This window comes from Labrus mixtus, chromosome 19 (assembly GCF_963584025.1).
Source record: "Labrus mixtus chromosome 19, fLabMix1.1, whole genome shotgun sequence".
NCBI lineage: Eukaryota > Metazoa > Chordata > Actinopteri > Labriformes > Labridae > Labrus > Labrus mixtus.
In genome coordinates this window covers 5585243-5611032 of record NC_083630.1, presented here as the reverse complement: position 1 = coordinate 5611032, position 25790 = coordinate 5585243, and the positions used below count along the sequence as shown (strand labels likewise).

Below are 25790 nucleotides of genomic sequence, written 5' to 3'. Positions count from 1 at the left end.
CAATGTGCAGCCACCTACCCAGTTCGGATTGACTCCTTCACTCTGAGGAAGTACGAGCTGTTCCAAAACAGTTTGAAATGGTCAATAACGAGGTTAGGTAAGCCACTTTTAAGTGTCTGACTAGCCTAGCCATCAGGCTAAAAAGAAAGCATAAAACTCCTTAATGATGGCTACGATGACTGAGAGACTGAGACTTTTATCCGGTTCACAACCCAACATGAGGTTTAAAACTGCACTGTTAAAATATTGTAATTGAACCGGTTAAAAACAGGGGAAAGTTACATTTATGACAGCGCCCCTCATGGAACCTCAATACGTCAATATTTACAGTCTATGGACGTCACGCATGCGCACAAGTGCAGCTTTGTGTCTCGGCTTCTTAGAGAGGATGTGGTCTTGTGTCCCGGCTTGGAGGCAGGGTGGTCCACATGACTTTGCTTCATGTCTGACCAAACAAATCTGGACCTAACAAGGCAGTCTGAGGCCAAGCCGGGTTCACAGCCAAAACCAGACACATTCACAGAGGCTATTATGCTGAGGCCTCGGAGCATACTCTAACTTTGTGGTGGTTACTGAAGTGATAACAACAAATCCTCTGAAAGAGAATACTTGAGCTGCCACTAACAGGAAAGGTAATCACTGAGGTGTACGAGTAATGAGCCCTTCAATGAGACAATTTCAGAAGTTTTAATTAAAAAAGTCCAGTGCATTAATATTTCAGCCAAATAATAATCATATTTGTAGTTAAAAGATGGTGTGCTATTTGCTGTCATTTTGAAAGTTCCTCTATTTTCGTCCCTTGATGAAGGTTCATAATCATTTCACTCTCACTTTATCTATTTCAAAATGAAATGAAAAAATAGCGGTTCACCTTTGATCAAGCTTAATAAAAATGTGACTATTCCTCAAGTCTAACTCAAAAGAGTTTGATTAACTCAACAGACCTGAAAGCATCATCAGCTGGCCAACACTGACATCTGGTGGTCAAACCAGGAACTTAAAAGTACGCAGTCAAGGGTTGGCAAATTCTACCATTGTGATTTTTGAATCTTAAGACAAAAGTCAAATGCCAAGAATTTGTCATTTACATAAATACACAAGTAGTAAATGTAAGTTCTTGCAAAAATAATGAAACAACAAGGAGAATACTTATCTCTAATAGAGATGAGAGATTTTGCTTAGAAATGCAGAATCTGTAGAAGTGGGTAAGAGTTGTTCTGGTTTCTTGTGTTAGGCTACATACAGAGACTATTTGCAAAATACTGTTGTGTCACAGTATTACCATTGAAGTTACATTTATTCAAGCCACATTGTCTTAAATAGGCTGAGCTGACAAACAGTCCTCCTGAGAGTGAAGCTGCTCGGTCGAGTCCAGTGTGAAAAGGGCAAACTCACCTCAGGGGATTCCCACCTGAGACTCTCGTGTTACTCAGTCACTTAAATCTGCCAGCATGTTCTTACAGTCTGCAGCAGGTGAAATAGTAAAAGGATAAGGTCAGGTCAGGTCAGCATATCTATACAACTCTACTCTTCACAGTCAAAAGGGTTCTTCTGTCGCTTCTGCCTTATGTCTTACAGTTTTTTTTTGTGCAGCTTTCACATATTTATGTCTTATTTTTATTCCATAAAGCACTCCATCTCTCAGCCCTCTCACCCCTTGCTGCTTTGAGCATTGACTTTACTTATCCTGCCATCTTGATCTCATTATCTGGGCTGCCTGCTCGGTGTCAGTGGGCCATCAGCAGTGTTTGAAACGAGTTGGAGGATTAGCGCTCCGAGGGGCACAAACCCCAGCTGTAGCTAGGTGGTGTAAGCTTGTGTTTTCTCCCGTCAATCATTTCCAGCCCATTAGTGACTCTTATTTTATTTTTCCAGTTATGGGACTAGCATTGCCATCTGCTCTGCTGAATATTTTGTTTCCAGGCGGATGACCTTAAAAGGCACCAATTTCTATTTTACAACACATTCAACCAACAACCGAACCGGTCGTTTAATCTGAGGGTTGTTGTGCAGTAACAATGTACAGCACATCTCTCACCTAAGATACAAAGTGAGACTGCTTGAAGTCTTTCAGCACGACAGGTGACCCAACATTTATCATGACTCAGCATTTTTCTTTTCATGTGTAATGTTGGCACCAGGAATAGTTGCATTTTGTCTGTGGGGGCCGTTAGGGGCATTGGTGGTGAGTTAGGTAGTTTTTCATGTTGTCACAGCCTGGGTCTGTTGACGGTGGCAATGCTGTTTGGGCTGATGATAGCCATGTGGACGGGTAGGTAAGATATAGAAGTGCCACGTGTGGGTGTTGTGGGCGGTGATAGCCGGCATGGAGGGGGATGACTCTGGGACACAGGAGCTCCCTGTCCGTCACATTCCAACGATGTCCTGGCTCTTGCTGTAAATCAGCCTGTGGGGGCCAGAAGGGGCCATGTTGTAGGGGAGGTAGATCCTGGGTCTGTTGAAGGTGGGCAATGCTGTTTTGGTTGCAGTGGTTATGTAACTTATCAGTAGGGGGCACAACATAGGGGCATAATTGGGACGAGGGATGTCTTCACTTGAGTGCTGATCCTTTCATTAGGGCACAAGGACATAAGAAGTACGTTGTGCTTATTTCAACTGGAGTTATCAAACATTATACACAGACACACACTTGCAATTAAATACAGCTTTCTATAAAATAAAAATGTAACTTTAAAGTGAACAAGAAGTTGTGTCCTCTTGTGAAGAAAAAAGAGGAGATTCAACCTCAAACATCACAGTGTTTTGCAGACTATTAACCCCAAACCAACGCCTGATAATTGCGTTGTTTCAACATCCCCTCGAAGAGGCACAACATGAAAAAGGCTTTCAATAATAAGAATTGTATGACTATGCAAAATAATCACTTCACGCAAAGGCGTAAATGAACACAAAGGAACAAAGGCAGGAGAAAATGAAGCGAGTCGTTTTGTCCACAGGCGGCTGCACGCACATCAAACAGAGACAAAAAACAGTTCTGCTTCAAAGACCCCCACACTGGCGTGATATTAGGCAAGAGAATGAGCATGCTGTACAATTGACATGTGATGTGTGTGTAAGAATAATGTCCAACTGTGTATTAGTGCTGTCTTGAAGTTTTCACTCTGCACCAGCTGGGCCATGAGGGCCGCCTTAGAGCTGGAAAAATAAGAGAGAAGTGGAGCTATAGATACTGTAGTGTTTTGTGTAACGAGTTAATGAGCATGCAAACTATGAGCTCTCTTTGCAGGGATCAATAAGTAATGACAGGTTAATGTATAATAAACAAGGATCTCTGCGATGATCCACTTAGATATTAGATTTTGTAGCTTCTCATAAGCTATACGGTCCTCAGTGTGCTCTACTCACTGGTTGTGCTGAGCTGAAAAAAAGGGTGATGTCATACACTTATCAAAAACTTAGCTTTTCTTTCCTCTAAAAATGGATTGGTGGGTGGATATAAAAACCTCTTTTCTCGTGGAGTCTTGGCAATAAAAGAGAAATAAGGACATATTTCACATTTCTCATGAACATTTTATGTTGGAGTGTAAATCAAAAGATTAGAATCTTAGTTTTTAGTGGCTGGTGTTACAATAGGTTTACAGTAAGTCAAAATAATATCCCAATTCTTTATTAACAATGGTAAATTATCACTATTTTCTCATAAAAATCTTGCTAGAACTGTGCCATAAAAAGGCTACAAAAGCTCTTTAGATATAAAAGTATGATATGAGTTCTATCTCAGCACACTGTAGTTATAACACATCACAAGGGGGAGAGAACATGAGAGAGAACATGGCAACAATGAGGACGTTTCCAGAATAAAAAGTGAAGGCTGCTGTGATTAACAAAACAGCCACCAGAGGCAGCAGAGCACCACAACAGGAAGGCAAAGTGGTTTCTACACATTACCTCCGTCTGCTTCTTTTTACCCTCTCACAGCTCTTTACCGAATACAAAAGGCTTTCAGATGGCTTCATTAGTAATCCCCTCCCCAAAGCTGATACCGATCAATAACAACCCCTCATTGCAGTGGGGTCCGAAATGAGCGTCACACCCTCCAGTTACATGGACATGTTTGCTGCCTGTAATTGCATTTCCAGCGACACAGCCGAAAGGGCCCGTCAGCTGTAAGCGTATTTACACAACAAATTACCAGAGAGAGAGAGAGAGAGAGAGAGAGAGAGAGAGAGAGAGAGAGAGAGAGAGAGGGGGGGGGGGGGGGTGAGAGAAGAGACTGGCCGATATGCTCACTGCTGCAGGGAGGTAAAGAGGGGAGTTGTGGGTGTTGGAGACTGTTACTGCTGCTTTCTCTTTATTTTGTACAAAAGTTTTCCAAAAACATGTCAAAGGTGAACCATCTGAAGCATTGAAACGTATCTAGACTACTGTAATCACAGAGAGAGAGAGAGAGAGAGAGAGAGAGAGAGAGAGAGAGAGAGAGAGAGTTGGGGATGACAAGCAAGAAAGGAGCCACAGGTTAAATTCAAACCTGTACCGCCTGCTTTGAGGACGGTAGCCTTTGTATGGAGTGCAGACTCTGACCACTAGTCCACCCTGCACTTCACAGATCCAGAGAGAAAACAGTTTTCTATGAATCATGTTTGTTCAATCCCAGGCTGTCCATTTACTGAGATGAGGAGAATGCATTACTGTGTTTCGCACAGATTCTTTTGCTCTCTTTCCACCTTCTGAAGCCCAATGTAAACCATTCAACTAAAGTACATTGAGGCCTCTGAGAGTTTTGAGAATGATCAGATTAAACAGAAACTCAACCAATATCTAATTCGTACACTTTTTTTCCCCATTTTTGGCACACCTAGCAATAAAAGGAATAAAACGACAAAATGGTTGTTCTATTCAAGAAATCATGCATTTAATGTCAGTCAGCTGTTAAAAAGCAGCAGTGTCCCTGGTATCTCCACCTGACATCCTCCCTATATGTAAGGCTATTTATCAGCCATGACATCAGCCAAAGCAAGCACGGGCACTGTTAGCACCATCTGCTGCGCGATGATAGCCGCCTCTATTAAATGTTTACGATGGCTCTGCTGAGTTTGTGGAAGAGTGTGCGGTGACAAACTATGCTCTGGTTTAAGTCGACCTTCACATTAGAAAACTCGCTCTGCTGGGAGTGTGGGACGAGTCTGTGGAGAGACAAAAAGTGCAAACAGACGCTTGAGAAAATAGTGAATTTAGATAAAAGACTTTTCTTAACGGAGGGCGTTTGAAAAATGTATTTGTCACGTGTGAAGTGTTTGTGCAAATAAGTATCCTAGGCTGTAATTATGTGTTCGTGTGCAGGATTGTTAGGTCAGAGAAAATGCAAGAAATGGTCTGATTTATGTAAATGCATGCATGCATACTTCTGGTCTTTGATTCTAGTCTGCAGCTCCACTTGTGGTCCTAACAGCAGTTCACATCAGGCTGCTCTTCATTCCCCCCCGCTGCCCCTTGTATGTGATGTGCACAGCGTCAGAAATCTACAGATCCATGAATAAAACCATAAAACAGCACTTTTCCCTCCTGCTGCAACACTGCACCACTACAGAATACATCCACGTTGATTTCCCCACTCTCTAGGACCTTGGTGACTGGGAGTGGAGAGGAAGAGAGAGAGCGAGAGAGAGAGAGAGAGAGAGAGTCAGGAGAGGGGAAAGGCAGGGGGCAGAAAAGTGACATCATTATGTAGAAAGGTGTAGCAGAGGAATAGGAAAAAAAGGAAAGGCAAAAGGAGAATAGATGACTTTTCTTTGGACTGAAGCACTGGGTGAGAGTACAGACTGAGAAACATGCAGAGAGAGAAGAGAAGAGAAATGAAACGATAAGAGAAGGTCAGGGTGTGTGTTTGCATCTTGAGAAGCAAAAGGAAAAGGAGAGATCTTGTAGTAGATATGTCCGCCTCTGGCAGGGACACTGGGTAAGACCTCACTGAACCTATCTGTTTGACTACAAGATAAAGAACATCCCTTTTTTTCCCTCCTTTTGAAAATAATCCTTTCCAGTATTTAGAGTGTTTCCTGAATACTAAAACTGTCACTGAGGGCTTGAGCTGCACTTTATAAGGCAGTCCTGTGAACACGTTATCAGATGTATTAGATTGTTTCAGATTTTAAAACCGCACCCCGACTGTTTCAAAGCTACAGACTGCAATCCAAGTTTGTTTATGGGAGCTAATAAGCAATAAAATAACGTTTTAGTTATGATTATAATGAACACTTATATCATCTTATTAATGTTAATGAATATCTTATTAATGTTTATAAGACACCTATAAAGGTTAATACTTAATAAGTTACTATGAGTGTATTACAAGCCTATAATAATAATTGTATTATTAACCCTTATAAAGTCTTATCAATGTTTATGACCGGTATATAAACTGCTTATACGTTTCTAATAAGTATCTTATAAGACATAATAAATGTGTTAATAATGCTTGTATTAACACTTATATAGACTTATCTGTGTAAATAAGAATCTTATTAGTGACTTATAACTCATTAATTCATGCTTATTACAAGCACCTTCATATAAAGTGTTACCAAAGCTTCTTTAAACGCACAGTATGTAAAATCTGCCAGCAGGGGTCTCTCAATCAAAACAATCAAAGAAGATGACATCGAGGCTAGAGGGGAATCATGGGAGATTTTCTCTGCTACTTTTAGTTTTTATCGCAGCAGCACATACAGCAACACTATGGCAGCTTTCAGAAGCAGCTCCCGCTTCCTTATGCAGTGGTCTTTGACGTAACACCAAGGTGTTTCCTTGGCAGCGATAAACATTTCCTGTCTGTTATGGCGGCTCATCATGGCGGCTGCCGCAACAAGACATGTCTCATTACAACTATAAAATTACGGATTTCTCTGGCTTTGATAACTGTTGGAAATATAAGAGATAATGTAAGTACTCAACAAACAAATATATAGTCAATTTTTAATTACTTTAGATATTTACATATTTATATTCTACATATTATAGCTTTAAGGAATTAACTTTGACCTGACCAGTATGTTACATAACAGTATGTAATGCTACAATCAAACTTCTCTGTATCTATTCCATCGCTGTTCTTCTTTGTATACAGGGTGTTATTAAATGTATGGGACATGTTGCGAGGACCTCATCACATCACTCTCATTTCATAAACACTATGCTCTCATTAACAGTGAGGGCGAAGCTTTCCAATCTTTGCCAAAGTTTACTTTTAATTAAGATTCCTCAATTGCTTCGGCTCTCTATGAGACTCAAGATCTAAGTCATCAAGATCCATCTGTGTACACGTGTATGTTTTTCATCAAACCCTTCACCTGCCTGTGTGTGTGTGTGTGTGTGTGTCTATGCATCTAATGTTGCATTCATTTGTGCGTGCCAGGTGTCTGAAATGCTGTTTATGAACCTGTGTCTTTGTGCCGCACAGGGAGAATGAGAAAAGAAACCCCATCTGGTGGGTCATTTGAAGGTCGACTCTGGTTCTGATGACATTTTACACACTGTTAGAAATAGCAAGCGAGACTAGCTTTATCTCTTTAATAGGTTTGGTATTTGGAAAGTCTGAAGAAAGTGAAGCAAAGAAAGAAAGACCAAAAGAGAACACCTGATGGATCAAGGTGTGTGGGTGTGTTTGTCTCACATGTAAACATGATCAATAATATTACTTGCTGTGAGTGAAAAATCCTGCAGTTTGTTGAGTGTCCGCTTGAGGCTGGCTCCAAGAGCCCAAGAATGTGTAAATCAGTGTACTTCTAGTGATGAAAGATGCAACAGAACGCTCAAAGTACTTGGTCTTTTTCGATTCTCTGATTTTTTTTTTTAATTTTCAAAATCCAAAACAGAAAACACCAACCAGAAGTTACATTTTTAGACATTGCAAATCTATTATCCATTACATACCAATTGAAAAAAGGCAGTTTTTATAGCAGAAGCTAACATGTTTACAGCCTGGTACAAAAAACTAAATAGGTCTGATTAGTTATTGGTTATCAGCACACACTGTACTGGGAGTGATTTTATTAATCAATACGAGTTATCCATAGTTACTGTAGGCCCGTAGCTGACCTGATTGACAGGTGGGTGTGATGTAGCGCTGTTTCAGGAGGTTTAAACCCAGCCTCAGCTCCAGCTCTCAGCCTGTCATTGGGTTGATTGAGAGTTAGACTGAGACAGTATTTCCAACATGGCGGCTTTCACCGCAGAGCCTCTGAAGCAGCCTGCAGTAACAGATGGGTGACATCATGCAGACTTAGTCCATTAAGATTTACAGTCTGTGGTCGGGACACAAACTCCTTTTAAGGTTACTAAACAGCTACTAAAAATGTGCTGACTTTGCAGAACTCAAAAACAAACATTTGATCCGGAGTATAATCTGCCCATAATGGACAACACTTACCTGTACTAATTTGGTCTTTTTTAGAGAGGAACAAGTTGCTCTTCTTATTGCCTTTTTTTATCTTAAGAAAAGCCATTTTCATTCTTGTACATGAAAATACATTATTTATTATTTGCCACAAATGTAAATATACGTAGTTGCAGCTCTAACCATGTTGTGTCATGTGGAACAGATATATGAGTCATTTGTTATCATATATCTAAAGCCTGATTCTAATTTTAAAGCCTTTGAAAAGACACAATTCAACACATATCTGAAGATGTCTCGATGTTGACATTGTAAAGGCACGGATTCAACCGGATTTTAATTGGACAATATTTGTATTCTTTTGTTTTATTGCCTAACTCCAGTGTGCATGTGTTCTTGTGTATAAAAGCCTGATGCTTGTTAGTGCATGGATTTATGTGCCTGATGGAGCGAGTGTTATAGGGAACAGTGTTGTGGAGTACAAGCAGCTTATTTGCATATCAAGCTGAATGGAAATCTTCGAGGAAAGCCTCCTCAGCCTTTCTGTCATCAGTGGGCTGACAGCCATTGTTCATCGTCCACACACGTGTCTCTTGCTATGTGTTGCATTCTAACAAGACAAAGGCACACAATAGAAAAGACACAAGCACTCACACTATGTGGGGAAGAGGTGGGATTTTGGATGACAACGAATCAAATTTGTTGTTCATTATGATCCATGCTAAGCTGAAAAACTCATGACGACGTGGGTTTTAACACACACACACACACACACACACACACACACACACACACACACACACACACACACACACACACACACACACACACACACACACACACACACACACACACACACACACACACACACACACACACACACACAGGCACAGTGTCAGAAGTCATAACTCAGAGTGTGTGTCGCTGCAGGATGAATGCTTTTTAATATTAAGCTGTCAGATTAGAGAGGGTTGAGTCACAAACAAAAGGACTAAGGAGGATTGTCTGCTGCATGCAAGAACATAACATATAGCACACACACAAAACACACGCACGCATGCACATACGCACACAAACACACACACCAATGTTGTGGACGGACACAGCGTCTCATTGACCTTTAAAGACGATCATATATAAGGGCTTTAGTCGTTTAAAAAAAAAAAAGGGACGCACAGTGGCGTCCATGACCCTTTTTCAAACTGGCCACTAAACCGTACCCCTACCCACTACCCCTCCGTTTGCGCGTCCCTGCGGAGGGTCCGCCATATTAAGTCTGTCCCAAACCAACTAGCGGGGAGTGGTAGTGGGTTATAAAACCCTCCACCAGCGAGTGTGCACCGATGCCGACCTTCGGATCACGTGCAACGCCTATTGTGTCCGGTCGTCATGGATGAAGCAACCTGTGAGTTCAAACACTGCTCCAACTAAGATATACATTTAATATCATCATACAGACGTTAACAACTTCAAATGTGTACTGAGGATCAAATATATGTTTATTTAAAGTGTTTTATATTTACAGGGACTGTTGCAAAAACAAAAGAATATTAAATCATGTTGCAGACAACTTTTCGCTGTTAAAATTTATTTCTTATTTTTCTACTTTTGATGTCTTTGTGAAATCTCAATTCAACACTTTTTGCTGCTCTGATGTTCAACAATATTATCCTTGTCTTTGCATTAATTTAGGACACCCTGTTCTAAAAATTACAATAAATTAACTTAAATGATAAATTACAATAAACAATGTAGGCTCAATCTAATAGTTTTGTTATAAGTCTACACTAATATAACTAAAGAAGAAGAACAATCTAGGCTACATAAATATTTTTACAGAATGCATTAGCTACAAAAAAAAGCCATTCCCGCAAGATACCGCTGAGTAACCATGGTAACACACAGTTCCTGTTTCCGTGTGAGAGAGGGAAGTTTTTCCTAAAGCCTGCCGCTGTATTTCTACCCTACACCTTGATGAAGGGGACTTCACTCAGCTGCGAGTGTGACTTCTAACGGAGTGCACTCCGTCACGGAGGGGGAGGGTGTAGGGGTTGGTTTGAAAAAGGGCCCATATCTGCACATCTTTTAAAGAAAATTAAGGAGAGGCGCAGTCGAGTCCGCACATCTGAGAACATAACTGCTACTTTGTGTCTTTACTTTGAGTCATTTCAGTCAGATAAAGACAGAACACTCTGGATTTCTCCTGAATGAAGGAGTGTACCCGCGTGCTTGTGCTCGTGCATGAAGTGTACCGCGCCGAAGCACACCTCTCCAAAGTGTGCCAAAGCCGAGGAAGTGTAGGCACGGAGCGGTCACACTGGCCAAACGAACTGGACTTTAGGGGTGAAGTGTGCTTAGGCATGGTACGGATTGCCAGTGTGACCGCGCCCTGAGCTGTTTAAAAGGGGATACAGTCTGAATGTCAGCAGTTGCCTCCAACTCCCACTTAGAACAAAAACATGACATGAAGTCTACATAATAACCAAATAGATTAAACCATTAAAACATAATCTCTAAATTATGAAAACATGTCAACCCTTCTATTGGACAGCAGCAATACTGATCGGACTGTCAAAGGTCATCAAATTGTGATTTCCAATGAAAACATGAAGAGGCCATGACTGAATCCATTAAGACATAGCATGAAACCAGTTAAACATTCAAAGCATCTACCAGTGAAATGCTGTACAGTTTATTTGATTTAGAACATTCCTTCGTCTTCTTGAATCCAGACAGTCTTTTTCAGAACGTCCTTCACACCGCATTTGTCTGTCTAATGTGTGAAGACGTAAGGTATTTACAGATCCTTTCAATGTCTGCTAAAGAAAGCTTCCCCTTGTAGCCTTTTCATCACTAATGTAAATGCACTGAATAATTCTACTGAAGAAATGCCATGAAGGCAAAGAACAGGGAAACGTATGAAGAGAGAGAACCTTGTGAAAGTATAAGGCTTTTAAAATATTTGAGCGTTTTCCAAAGAGCAACTCTTCAATACGAGTTCTGAAATGCACAGCAAGTTTTGCAAATGCGCCAACTTTTTCCTTTAAGTATTTTAGACTTTACTTTATAGAAATACATAATAATGTCATAGTTTTATAAAAAGATGACCTGTTCATATACAGAGGATGTAAATAAAGGAAGAATGTGCAACATTTACACATAAAAGCAGCAGAAATCAAGTTTATTCTCTGAAAATATCTCTGAGTCATGACTGTCTACAATGAGTGAGAAGCATGAATCCCGCTGGTTGTGTTGTCAGAGCTGTGTTTACATGGACGGGACGGCCTTGCTTATAAAGCTGTTTTAGTCATGGACTAAAGAAAAGAAGAAGAACATACTCACAGCTTATTTAGATGTCACGTAAGCGTTTTAAGATCATGGTCATTCTGTGTAAATTGACATACAACGTGAAGCTACGAGCTAGCTAAAGTGTGTTAACTTTTGCACGCTAACAAAACAACCATTCCACTTATCGTCTCATGCAAATGTTCAACGGAGACGGGTTGGAGGTGTGCTGCTGGAGGAGAGTGGAGGCTTCAGTTTGGGGAAATTGTCGCCAAAAAGCAATTTAATTTGGTTCCATGCTGGTGCTCAAGGGCGACATCTACTGGGTCAAAACGTTGCATATTCTTCCTTTTTCCATTTTTTTTTTACCTCTCACAGACACACTTGAGGGTCGTCACAGAAAGAAAAGCAGCAGTAAGACGTTATGCATGTTTCCTCATAAAACATGACCTCTCCCTGAATGAAATACTAAAAATAATACATCAGAGTAACGCCTCTATGGATTACTTTACATCCTGTACATCTGCTTAAAATTCATGCAAGCTAGATCGCATCCATTGATCGACTCCATCATCCATCTTCAACTCCTGTTGTGGCCTAAAATCAAACTGCAAAAGATGGCACATTTGAACCATGTCAGGGATTAAACTGATGGAAACTTGTACACACAGAAGAACTTTATAAATAAAAGTGCTGTTACATAAGCAAACCCTATGCACTTGAGCTGTTCATGTATTAGACAGTTAAATATGTTGTATTATAAATAACAGAGGGCTCCAGTGGGTTGAATGTATTCATGTCCTTTCTGGGCATGCTTTGAAAAAAGCTTTTCGTTTCACTTTGATCTGGGTCTGTGTGTTTGGCATTGCAGATCTTCACTTTGTTGTCTATACCTATAGATGCTAGAATCTGGCCTCCCTGATGCGTCAAAGGACAAAAAGAAAAGCACTAATGACTTTGGCCTCATGGGTTTGGCCCTCATTGTAACCTAGCAGGGATGAAAAAATCTGATCTTTACACATCACTGCTGCAGCACTTATTGTCTTCATGTAGTAAAGCTAGCTGAGCTGAATATATCTCTGAGAGAAGATTTAATGCCACACCACAGAGTAAATAAATCCAGGTTAGAGAGGGTACACCAACCTCTGAATATCTTCTTTATATTCACAAATAGACACAAACATTATCAGAAGATTTCTGTGCTGTAGCTGAGCATGTCAGTGGTTTCCAGTGGGTAACTCCCCTCCTGCTTCCATGTCTGTGGAGACTCAATGGCATCTCTTTATGTCAGATTAATGTTTACAGTCGGCGGTCCACTGCCACTCATTTTCTGCAGGACAGACTAAGGGCAATGGGAAGCACATGAGCAGAGAAAATCAGCAGGGGAAGTGGAGGTTAGGGCTACTTAATGCATACAAATTGGCTGGGGTCTTCAAATGTTACTACAGGCAACACCAATCAACAATCAGAGCCTGGCTGACAAGAGCACAGTCTGAGTTGATGTGTCCAGCCATGACCAATCAAGAGGGCAAAGAACTCACCCTTATTTTGCATAATTATTGGAATCAGCAACCCACTTTGAACTTTCTTAAAGGAGGGAAATTAGGAAAAAAGTCAGAGCCTGCCACAGCTTCTCCTACAAAGATTAAACTTCCAGAAAAGATGACTTAGAGCCAGACCTTCTGATGTTTTTCAGACTTAAATAAGGACCATATTTAACATGAGATAATACATTATACTGACCATTACTGACCCTGCTATACCTCAAATTTGATCTTCTTCAACCCCAGACTAAAGCAATAATCGACTGCACTTCTACCTTTGCATTAAGAACTAAAAAACATTTAAAAAAAGCCTGTGGTAGAAGCCTGAGGGTAAGTGATAAGATTTACCTTTCAGGGCTTTTTATTCACTTTGTCTGTTTTAAACTCTCATGAGAACTAAACAGTTTTGTGAGCTTAAACTTTATGATCAAGCCAAAAAGTCAGATGTCTCTGTAGAAAACTGAACTTACACAGTGTGGGGTTCATTTAGAGGTCAGATTGTTGTGCCAAACTACACAGCGTGTTTTAATCATTTTATATTTTAGGGTATAGGAAATATGAGGCTAGTTTTCTTTTGCTTAAGCTTTTCTGGTATAAAGCATCAGGAAAGCTTCCACAGATGGTTCATGCATTTTCGGTCAAAGACAGGAACAGATGTACTGCTTGACATTCAGAATTTGAAGAAACAAAATGAGAGGCTTTAGGTGAAAATGAACAAGATTGCAGCAGAGCGGGAGAGAACAAAAAAATGCTACTTGGAATGCAGGGCCAGTCTTAATCCTCGGACAAACAGACTGGCTGTAACTACAGGTTTACAGATACCTGGTCTCTCCAGATCTCTCCAGTCAACAATCTGTTTGATCCTCTAGAATTGAGGTCGTATTAACAAATAATTAGCAAAGATTGGTTGTATTTCTGTGAATATGAAACACTGAAGACAAGTGCAGACTGCAGACAAATGATCTTTTGTAATCAGGAATTCAATAATTGGAACGACAGTAGTGAGCACAATTAGCAGAGGGACTCAGAGATCAAAAAGGAAAAGGAGGTGTAGAATACTTTATTGGAAAATAAAACTGACGTCTTTTCAGCAGAGCCGTCTGTAGGTGCACATGCATACAGTTTCCTGCTTAAAGCTCCTACACGCATCCCAAAACTTTCCATAATCCCCCGCTTCCTGCTGCGTGTCAGCATCCTCAACATCAAATGAACACGACGCCTGCCATCTCTCTCTCTCGCTCCCTCTCATATGTCATAACATCAAAATCTGGTTTCAACCTCCGCTCTCCAAAAAATCCTCCTTTTCTCTCCTTCAGTCGCTCCTTCCCTTTCTTTTGTCTCTTTAAAGCTTCCTTTTCAGGTTTCTTCTCATTCAGCCGTTTTGTGTGCTGCACGAGGGTGACTTGTTCTTGCTCACATACTAACCTGTAGACCCTGGTTATAGCATTGGAGCCTTTTATGAGAAATAGAAACAAAACCTGCACAATGTTTTATAACTAAGAACCCCACCAGCCAGATACAGTTTTACGGGGGGGGGGGGGGGGGGGTGTTGTTCACTTTAATCAATCTGTGTATATCAAGGGAATATACTAAAAGTAAACAGCAATCAGAAAGAGAGCCAGTCGTCATCAAAGTGGACAGTTTGCATCCGACCTGTGGCTCCTTTCCGATTTCTGACCCTATCCGTTGTCCTGTCTCTTAAATAAAGGCATAAAACAATAAAAAATGTTGAGGAGGAGTTGAGTTACATTGACAGCTGCTTTACAGAGAAGGAAAGGCACTTCGTCCTTACTAGGAGGAAAAGGCTTGAGTGAGTGGAACACATGAGCATGAAATGTAAAAATCCTTTGGAAATGATTTAATTTAGGACTAATGCAATGAACCACCGTCCGCTTTGAAATCAGATTTCAAGGTCACTCATTTACAACTACAAGCAGAAGCAATATATGTGCAAAGACACGCACAGCAACTGTATTTTACTGACATTTTCCCGGGGGGGATTTTAAGAAGGGATGACTGAAAAAAGATATAACATACAGAAGGTTGATAACAATCAAGCAGCCACAGCTTGGAATAATGAGAGAGGACGTGATTGTAAGACGGAGACAGAAGCATGATAAGAATAAGACAACAGAGTTCACAAACGTTCTCTGTTGACTCCGTGATGTTACATCTGCTCTTCCTCTTCTCTTCCGCCTCCCTCACTGCCCAACAGGCTGGAAGCTCTGATAAGTTATTAAGCAAAGCCTGTGCATTCAACCTCTACTGCTAGAGGCAGTATGACAAAAAAGAAAAAATCAATATCATAACTATCTCATATATTGACAACAGCTGTATCTCCCAGGCAGCTACAGTACCAGTCTGCACCAACACTCTGTTTAAACTCTGCTCAAACATGGAGGCATAAGGAGGAATGTGTTGCATGCTTGCATGGTTTTTAAAGACATAGAAAGAACACAAAAAGAGCCAAAAAATGAAGATTGTAATGGGGATGAGACACAGTCAAAAATGATTAGTTAATCGCTCCTAATGTCAGTTTTACAAGACTGACAAGAAGCTAAGCTCTCAAGCTCCTGCATCAACTTTCACCTCTTCTTTTACCTGTTCTTTTTCTTCCTAACACCTCATTCAAATGCATGCAATCTTCTAGGCTTCAACCCATCCTTCATTATGTGCAAGTCGCCTGCAGGCTTTTTTTCTGAACAGATGCTTTTGTCATGACTTTCAGGAGTTGACTTTGCTGCCAGCAGTGTCTCCTTTCTCCGTGCCTTACAGGGCATCAGCCCGTGTGCTCTTAAGGCTCAGCTGTAGTTCACACCGTGTCTCTGTGAGGCTCTTATGTCTTAGAGGAGCTTTTTAAAAAAAAAAGTACAAAAGCACATTTTACAAACTGTTTTCTACAATATGTCTTACCTGGGGAATGTGCTGCGTCTACATACAGGGGACTTTAAATACATTTGCTTCTGGTTATTCTGTGATTTTTTCCCTATTTAGTTTGATACATTCAATGAATGTCATGGCAGAAATGGTTTTATTTGACATACTTAATGTTTAAAATGATAGAAATAAATCTGAATACTACATTATGACCTCTTCAATACCAGATAATATGGCATTCAATAAGGGCTATTGAACCCCTATACTTTGGTTTGGACCATTTAAAACAAAGGGCTTTATCTTACAGTCAGCACACAAAGCAGTACACATGTCATTTATAATCTATCATCATAGGTTGTCATTATCATAACGCCCAGCACCCAAAGTTGTTTGACTTATTGTAAGAAGCAAATGTAGTTGTGCTCATCTGTGCGTCCATGTATCTGTCCTATAATGAGGTTTTGTCAGGAGTATTGTTATGTTGAGGAAGCTTTTAATCGTAAACAACCGCACACTTTCTAACTTGCAAACAAACTTTTATTGGCAACTTTTAAGTGTCATGATTTGGTATTATTTAGGTTTGTATTTTCAGCATTTCTTTATGTTCTAGTGTGTTTTCATCATTCTTGAGTTCTGTGTGTCTTCAGTGTTTCATGTATTTTATTTTGTAGTTGTCCTCAGTGTTTCTTGTGTTCATTCCTTCCTCTGTGTGTTTCCCTCCATTGTGATTGCCCTCATTGTCTTCACCTGTGTTATTAGTCTCACCTGTGTTTGATTACCCCATATCTATTTAGTCTCTGTGTCAGTTCATTGTATGTATGTTGTTTCTATGTCGTGCGTTGGTATGTCTGTTTTTGCTCGTGCTCCTCTGTGGCTCCCTGTTTTTGATCCCTGTGTTTTTTGTTGAACTTTTGAAACTAAGTTTTTGTTGTCTGTGGCCTTTTTGTTAATTAAATATTTTTGGTTATTCTGCACTTGGGTCCTCCTCCTCTTGGTTTTCTCCGTTCATGTCATTAAGTACTAGACCTTCATCAGGCAAAAAGTCATAAACTGGAAGTGATGTGCAAAGAGGGAGCAGAAAGAGACTAACTAAATCCTGTCTATGTTAATACAGCAGTTTTCCCCCGTTTTTCATAGAGCACATTATTAGGATCGGTTGGATCATCAGCGTTTATACTGCTAAACATTACAAACATACACTTGGGTCAGGCACTTTAGACTATAAGCTAGAGATCTATTTAAAAAAGCCTCATGTCATTAACATTCATTTGCATAATGCTTTTGAATATCACTATTGGGTTACAGCTTTAAGCATCATAAAGACAATTTGTGTCACAATTATTTTGGTCATATTTCTAAACCTCACTGCACTGTGTATAAATTAGTTTATAAAATAAAACGTTTTAACTCCAAATTTACAGTTTTATTTTATTTTATTGGATCTTTTCAGACTCAAAATCTCAGTACATCGACGTTTTATGTCAAAGGAAAGGGTTTCATACTGTTCAAGAGACAAAAAAAGAGAAGCTTTGAGAAACATTTCTTTGGAGATAAAAACTGTATTTTCATTGTAACTGATGTGAGATGAGGCTCAGATCTTTGAGTGTGTTGAGTGCACTGTGTCTGAAAAAATAACAAAAGCAGAACTGATTGATTAAAGTAATAAAATGATAAATCATGATATATGATTCACTTAGTACAGGGGTACTGCAGCTCACCCTGCACATTCCCCAGGAGTAGAAAAAAAAAGCTCAATAACTGAGAACTCATCCTACATTTACACTCTGGATCAAAACAGTATGAATCATTACAGAATTTAAGACTTTAAAGCAAAAGTTAAAACAAGCTCTGCTCCTTTGGGTCCAGAGAGGAAGTAATGGCTGACAGCCCGAACCTCTTTCTTTATAGAAGGATCATATATTTTACATCACAGAAAGCCTTTGAACCCAAGTGTGGGGGATCATTTCTATGGACTTCTAAAGAGTCTGACTGTCATCCCAGAGTAGCACAGAGCTGATTTGGGCCCCTGAGAACGTACACTGAGAGTACACTAGAACCCTGCACGCGCACATTGAAGAGTAAACAGAGCATCACACAATGCTATATAGATACACTGTTGCTATATTTACACCTATACATGCAGAAAAGTAAGAGGAAAACTTATTTCTCTTTTTTTTTGTTTCACATTCTTGTCCTTTACTCCAACCCCGATGGGAAATCATTACACCAGCCTTCTTAATATGCATGTGATTAATTAGGCATCTTGTTATCGCTGGCTAATCTGCATAGGACTCTCATGTTTAAAGCCCCTCTCATTACCATCCAGAAGGCCATCTCACAGGTGTGCTGAGTAAATATACAGCACACAGTAGTTCTAAAGACACACACACACTGCTACTCAAACATGCAGACAGACATGTTCAAACAAGCTCACACACACAAGCGTGCTCGCTCAGGTGTAGAGACTCCCTGATACTTACACACAAGCACACACAGCCTCTGAATGGACACCCAACCAAGGCGCAGACGCCAGCCAGGTTGCTCTCATACTGGTGGTCTGGTGCCGACTCATTAAGAACACAGCTGGGCATCAGCCTTACAGACGGGTAAGAACCCGGGAGTCCTCAGATGGGTGTCTGATTAGATTTTCTCACAATGTTCAAGAGTGTCTTCAAGCCACAACACTTGTTTAAAACCGCAGATTGATTTGACCAGAGTGCTCTTCCAAACTTTTTTTTCCTCTTCAGTCCTCAAAACTTTATAATCATGATAAATATTTCCATCAGTCTTTAAAATATGCATCTAGAGGGTTTAGGGAATTCAACTTGGAGAAAGTGTAAAAGGAAACCATACAAAAAACAAAAACGTGAGGGTTATCATAAAAATTAAAATATTCTGCACAAGGTTCTTTCTTCCCTTGAAACGTTCTTTAATAAAGAAACACAAAAGTCAAATTTTCGTCCTTTTTTCCACCTTTTTTTCTTATCAAAAGTCAAGACTAATTAATTGGGCATGATTCAAGTGTGGTTTCAAAAAAAGAGAGCACTCACTCAGGTTCCACTTGAGTCCAGTGGTTGTCGTAATGCAGGGTCCACCTACTGGAATGAGGCTGCACCAGTCTCCCTCCAGGCCTGTGTTCACCCCCAGTCTGTGGCTGCCCTGCTGACACACAACATGAGGGTAGAAATTAATGTGTGTGTGTGTGAGGCGATAACAGGTGGAAACACAAGTTAAACAAGACTTTAAAACCTTCTCCAGTCCCAAATGAGAAACTAAGCTTTTGCACCCATGCAGGGACCAAGACTCATTCAAATGAATAATTGCTCTCATCAATCTTGCCCACACTATAAAGTATACATTTACTGTTTTTAAGTCTATTTAACTGTTCTCTCACAGTGAGTCCCAACTTTTTGTGCTGACCTACTATAACTTTATAAACTCAGCTTTGCACTTGCACCATACAGCACACACTCAGAATCAATGGGTAGTGTAGTTCTATCTGTCAACAGGGGAGGAAGTTTGTAAGCGTTTAGAAGTGTTAGGTAGAGATGAAAAAAAATTTTTTGTGGCATGAAGTGATTTACAGAGAAAATAAACGTGAACATAAGTATTCATAGTTTCACTTTGAGAAAACCAGGGCTTGGAAGGAAAAAAAAGTAAGAGCCACACACAGAGTGTAGGAGCAAAGTGGTGTCAGACTCTCCAGACTGAAGAATGACTCTGCTGTGAGTGCACCGTGACTGATCCTGGAATGAAGAAAGGTCAAATAAAGTTTCTCTTAGTAAAGTAAGTAAAAACGTACAAAAGAAATGCACAAAGAAACACTTCAGCCGTATTAACATGCACACTAATGTATGTACTGAGTAAGAAAAACAAATATAAATTGTGTTCATTCAATTTGATTTACACTGAATATCTGCAGATTACAACCAGTGCAATTAGAGCTCAGGCTGCCATATCAGCTTTAACAGTATAGTATGTAGAATTTTATTAGAATGTTTACATTAAAATATCTAAATTAATAAAAAAATGACTGAACCTATGTTATATATTTTTTGAGTACTTACATTACCTCAAATATATTAACAGTTATCAAAGCCAGAGAAATCTGTAATTTTAAAGTGGTAACAGGACGTGTCTTGTCATGGCTGCCATGACAGATACAGTAGCAGAGAGAACTCTCATGATTCCTGGCCAGCCTAAATGTTATCTTTTGTTATTGTGTTGCTTGAGAGCCCCCTGGCGGCAAAATCTAAATACTGTGCCTTTAAGACAAAGAGCACAGCTCAACTCAACATCAGTCATCTTAAGACTATCAATCAGACAAAGACAGCAAATACATTCACGCTAAATTAATAAACATAATACAAATAATGAACATGTTGCATTTTTTAAGACAGGGTTTTTTGTTTGATTGGCTGCTAACCTACAGGAAGGTATGATGGGAAAATGTGTTTTTATCAAAAGTTTTCCCTTACTAACACCGTGTTTTTGTTTAAGTGTGACAGAGTGAGACCATGAGTGAGCGACAGAGAGAAGAAGAAACTTTCATATCTGGACATGAAATACACATGTAATACAGCCCCTTACATAGGATGGTTCTTTCTGCATGTTGGTGAGCTAGCAGCTAACTGAGATAGCAACTTTTAAGCTGAGCAAGGAGAAGAAGAGACCTCAGGTGTTTACACTTTGTCATTTAAATCTGCTCTCTCCCTGACAAGTTTCATTCTGTTAAAGGGCATCAGGAAAACAAGCCTGTATATTTGACCTGGAGTGTGTGCGACCACAGAATGATTTATAGCACTGATTGGGACGATAGAGCGCTGTGCTAGATGTCCCACATACACAGAAGGAAGGCTTTGTGAAGTATCTTAAAAGGCAAGTAACGTATCTCAGCTACATTTGAAAACTGAGACTCTAAAGAGCAAACAACAAGAGAACAATCGAGAAAACAGATGAAGTGAGAGCAAATTTTTTTATTTTTCTTTAACATCTATATTGAGCAAATGTAGCATCACATTGGGACCTACTTCCTATGGTGTAGGGGCTTTTGACAATCTATCCTGCAGCCTTTGCATTGTCCCTACACATAATTGAATCAAAGACTTGAGAATGCAAAGCCCCAAGCTGGCTGTACACAAAGATAGCATAACACTTGAGACAGTGCACCTGGGAAAAAGCAGCTAAACTTACAGGCACAAATAAAATGACTGTGACTAAGGGCGCACTCACATTAGGCCCAGATGTCCCGTACCGTGTTTAAGTACGATTGCCCCCCCCTCCACTTTCCCCATCTGGCCTGCACTCACACTGCAACAGGACTAACCGGGCCTGAGTACGGTTACCTCTTGTACATAACGTCGTAATACTTGAGGGGTCGAGTATGCTTGAGCACAATACGGATTGTCTAGTGTGATTGCGCCCTTAGACTTGCAAAGATTTAATTTGGAATGGAGAAGCATGTCTCACTTATTTCTAAATATTCATGTTTCACTGGATATAGCTTAGATAAGTGGCTGATAAGTTTGACTTATTTTCAGGTGACATAATCCACACTTGTCCACTTTGCTAAATTAAATCATTGGTCATTAGCCTCTGGTGTTAATTTGTTATGAATGTTTGTAACGGTTATGCATAGAGTCTATTGATTGCATCACTTAATCCCAAAACTGAGACTGTAACAGAGTTGTGATTGCATTGAATATGGGTGATGTTATTATTTGGCAAAAGTTTTACATACTTCATTGCAGATGTAACTTTAACTAACAGCACAGGGTCTTTTAAAGGTTGCGTTCACCTTCATGCACAGACGTGTGCGTTCATCAGTCGCTAGCAAATTGGAGCTGCATTGACAAACAAGCTTAATTTACCCTCACTGAAGTAAGATTAATTGGAGGTGTCGAGGTATGAAGCAGCAAATGACAACGCGCCTTTGGAATAATGACGAGCAGTAGGGAGGAAGTGCATGAGAGAAAGGTTTACTTAATGTATTACAAGGTGTCACCAGGAAGTGTGACAGTTAGTTGTTTGTCCTGAGCATACAGCAAATAAACAACACAGGGAAAAAAAGGGGAAGGTGGGGTGTGCATCCCAAATGCTGGCTGCTTGGCCCACTTGTAAACTCAATCAACTGAGGAGCATGAGAAAGTGGCTGGCATTGAGGGAAATCAATTTGTAAGCATCAAAAGAGACTCTCTTCCACACAACAGTAAATTGGGGCACCATAAGAGCAGAAGTGTGTACGTGTTTTGTGTGTGGCAAGTGTGTGTGGGGGTGGTACTTAAAATGATTACTTAACATAGACACAAAGTGTTCAACACTCCAATCAAGACAGACGCACAGAGAGAACAGAACATGAAGAGAAGGACTGGCAGAGGGAGGGATGAGTAAGAGTAGGAGTTGCTATTACAAGAGAGAAAAATGTTCATCCAGTAGGGTGGAAATACACGGCAGGGATGGCTGTTTGTGAAGTTGTTATAAACAGCTTTAAAGGTCACATAGGCCTTTAAAAGGCCTCCTTTTAAACCAGTGTCAATAAGTCTCAGCACTCCCCAAAATATGTCTGTGAAGTTCCTTGTTCTAAATCAACTCCGATCCTGTATTTGATTATGTCTATAAACCCCTCAATTTTAGCCCTGCTCAGAACAGGCTGTTTCTGTGTCTGTACCTTTAAATATGTAAATGAGCTGTGTCTGACCACGCCCCCTCCCTGGAAGGGCTTGGGTGGCTTGGTCTTTCTCGCTCCATGTCCTATTGTTTACGGTGAGAAGGCAGACTCAGAGGGCAGAACAAACACCTAGCTGTGGGAGTGTCACCCACCTGGGGGAGGGGTTACTGCCCTTTCATGAAGGGAAAATCTCCAAACAGCCTGATTGAGCACACATTTTCTGAAAAGTAGAGCAGGTAAAAGAGGGAGGGGTGGACTTTTCTCATAATTAGAGGGTTTGTAGACGAAATAGGGACACATACTGTTAGAAAAACATGGTAAAGTGTATTTCCCATAATATGTGACTTTTAAATAAAGTGAATAAGTCTTGATAAAAATGAATTGATCAGATACAGCAACATGTTTTTTGGGGATAAAATCTAATTTAGTTTGATTGTATTTCACCTCACTTCAATGGATTGGACACAATTGCTTAATTGAGTTTTTATACCAACATGTGAAGGCTGCAGAGTGTGTGTTACAATCCACTCACAGGTCTGAGTAGGTACGCCAGGCTCGTCCCCTGGATGATCAACAGAGGGAGGTCTGTCATGGACACAGCGTGGAAGAGAGTTTCAACAGATGCCATGGTCTGGTCCAATCTGCCCGCCAGGCCGCCCAGTGTCACTATGGCATCCACCTGGAGGCACAGACAGAATTTGATTAGACACAGGATTGACATACTGGACTGATTTCTGGAAGGATGGGTTTGTTGTTGTTTTTTTAAACAAAAATCTGACAGGAGAAGCAGTAAAGCAGAAAAATAAGAACATAAGTTTAACTGGCAAAAACAAAAAAAACATGAAATATCTTCAGCCTAATCATCTAATGAAGAAACAAAAAAACAAGTAGCACAACAAATGCCATTGGGAGAAGTAAAGATTCAAAGAGAGAAACAGTAAGGACTACGAGCTTCGGGAGAAAACTGAGCTGAAGAAGAGATAACTATCAGTGGTCGATCAAAGCACACATTTGAGACGTTACAAAGAGGGTCAACATCAGTCTCTTGAATCAAGAGGTGAATTCAGCGAACCAGATTAGAGATATTTAGATTAAGCAGCATCGGAGCTAAAGGTATGTTTAAAGTTTGAGCCATCACTTAAGTACAATATCTACAGCTCTCAGCAGTTCCGTCCTTAAACAAACTCCCTGAGCAGTCAAGCACCCGAGCTGACAGCTTTAAAACCCAACAGAGAGAAGAGGGCAGAGGTGCTGTCAGATGGTGACGACTGACAGTAACACCAGCACCCAAAACCAACAAAATACCATCAATCACACTCACATCAATGTTTTCACCTCACTCATACACTGCAGATTAACAGTAACTTCATTACCTTTGACTATTGTTTTTCTACAGCCTTACTAGGAAGATACACACTCGCAGCCAATGATATACAGTACGGGTAAGACAAAACACACTCGCAGCCAATGATATACAGTACGGGTAAGACAAAACACACTCGCAGCCAATGATATACAATACGGGTAAGACAAAATATTGATTTTAAAATATGTCTTGAATCTGACTTTTGTGATACAAGTATGAAATTGCTGCAAACATGGCGCTCTAAACTAATTTCCCTGCAAATTTGACTCACAGTGTCACCACTTCATGACTCCTCAGGCTGTCTGTGATGACATGAATGAGGGTAACTTTCCTGAAGTTGATTAGTCAAAAGAGAAGTAAAGCGGGATAACAGAAGGTGAAAATAGCGGGATAATGTCCGACAGGAGAGAAAAGAAGTTGAGAGATAAAGCGTGATAACATGTGAAACTGACACCAAATTGAAGAGGAACACATGAATCCTTTTGCCCTTTTGTTCTTTAGTTAAACCTTCATCATTATGTTTCATCATGATTGCCTCAAAATATATAAATATGTACCAAATGGCTGTATTGTGATGGTATTGTTATCATGGACCAAGTTTCTTATCATATAGTGTCGTGAGTTACCCGGTGATTCCCTCTCCTGATATACTGATATACATTCAAGTAGAGTCACTTCTCAGGTTAACATTTTTAACTTTCAGAACTTACTCTAAACATATGAGCTACTTCACAAGATGTGTAAGAATCATCTCACTATGTGAAAGCATGTAAATACATTCTCATATTTCACTTTTTGTTTTTATGCTCTGTGCGAGGCAAATTCTGTCTGTGATGGTTCGGTGCTCAGGCATTCTGGTGGAGTTTGAGATTAGGCGAGTTTAAAGCAGCAGGACTGTCATCTGGTGTGACGGGTTGGCTCATTGATACTGAAGCTGTGATTGGCTTTAGAACAATAGAGGTATATTGCTCAGAAGCAAAATCTCAATCTGACCTTCAAAACACAAAAACCTGCCAAACATGTCTTTATGGCCTTCTCTACATATGGACCTTTTTAATCACTGAAGACATCTTCCAAATTCATCTCAGATGGCCTTTTCAAGTTTCTTTTTGCTTTACAAGAACTTTTTGTTAAAAACAAGAAAACCCCTGACATGACCAAAGCTGCTTCCAGAGGGAGGGAGGGGGGCGGGGGGATCAAACACAGAGTGAATAGTGTCAGTGAAGGGGATCAGTCGGTTAAACATTCACAGCGAGTCGCCAAAACCAGAGGACAAAAAGGCTCAATGTAAAGAAAACTGAAAGAAAAAAAACAACAAAATGCATTGAGTGGAGGAAAATAAGTGTATTGTGTTTCAGCTTCCAATGACACAGTGGCTTGCTCAATCTTCTGCTTTGGATCAAACCTCTGTTGTGTCGGCTACGCATATCAAACTCTGTAAAACAGTTTGGAATTCTTATTTGTTCCTCTTTAAGTTTGTTTACTTAGAAAAACAACAAGCAGGGCAAGGAGAATCTGAAATGAATACTATTCAACAGGCTTGCACCGCAGATCAGACTGTTCATGCTCTGATTGGCTGAGAAACAGATAAGAGAAAACAGTGGTGCTAATCATGCTTGCAACGGTGAAGCAAGACAAGAAGCTCACTAGACAACAGAAAAACACACACACTAATACACACAACTTCAACAAGTACAC

At 40.2% G+C, this 25790-nt stretch overlaps 2 protein-coding genes across 5 annotated transcripts in view; both read right to left on the bottom strand.

Moving 5' to 3' along the window:
* Positions 1-25790, bottom strand: part of hnf4g (hepatocyte nuclear factor 4, gamma) — a 187438-nt gene that overhangs the window by 111064 nt on the left and 50584 nt on the right. The gene's annotated exons all lie outside the window — the stretch shown is intronic.
* The window catches only part of tpk1 (thiamin pyrophosphokinase 1), a 52692-nt gene that overhangs the window by 2184 nt on the left and 24718 nt on the right, over positions 1-25790 (bottom strand). The window contains exons 8-10 of one of the 4 annotated variants that reach the window (XM_061064001.1): positions 23259-23405; positions 19110-19221; positions 14305-14594 (exon numbers count right to left, since the gene is read on the bottom strand). In XM_061064001.1, coding sequence (XP_060919984.1) covers positions 14551-14594; positions 19110-19221; positions 23259-23405 — 303 coding nt within the window. In that variant the 3' untranslated portion in view covers positions 14305-14550. Of the gene's footprint in view, positions 1-14304; positions 14595-19109; positions 19222-23258; positions 23406-25790 lie in introns of those variants that run through there. The other 3 variants (XM_061064002.1, XM_061063999.1, XM_061064000.1) reach the window with 3 other exon arrangements.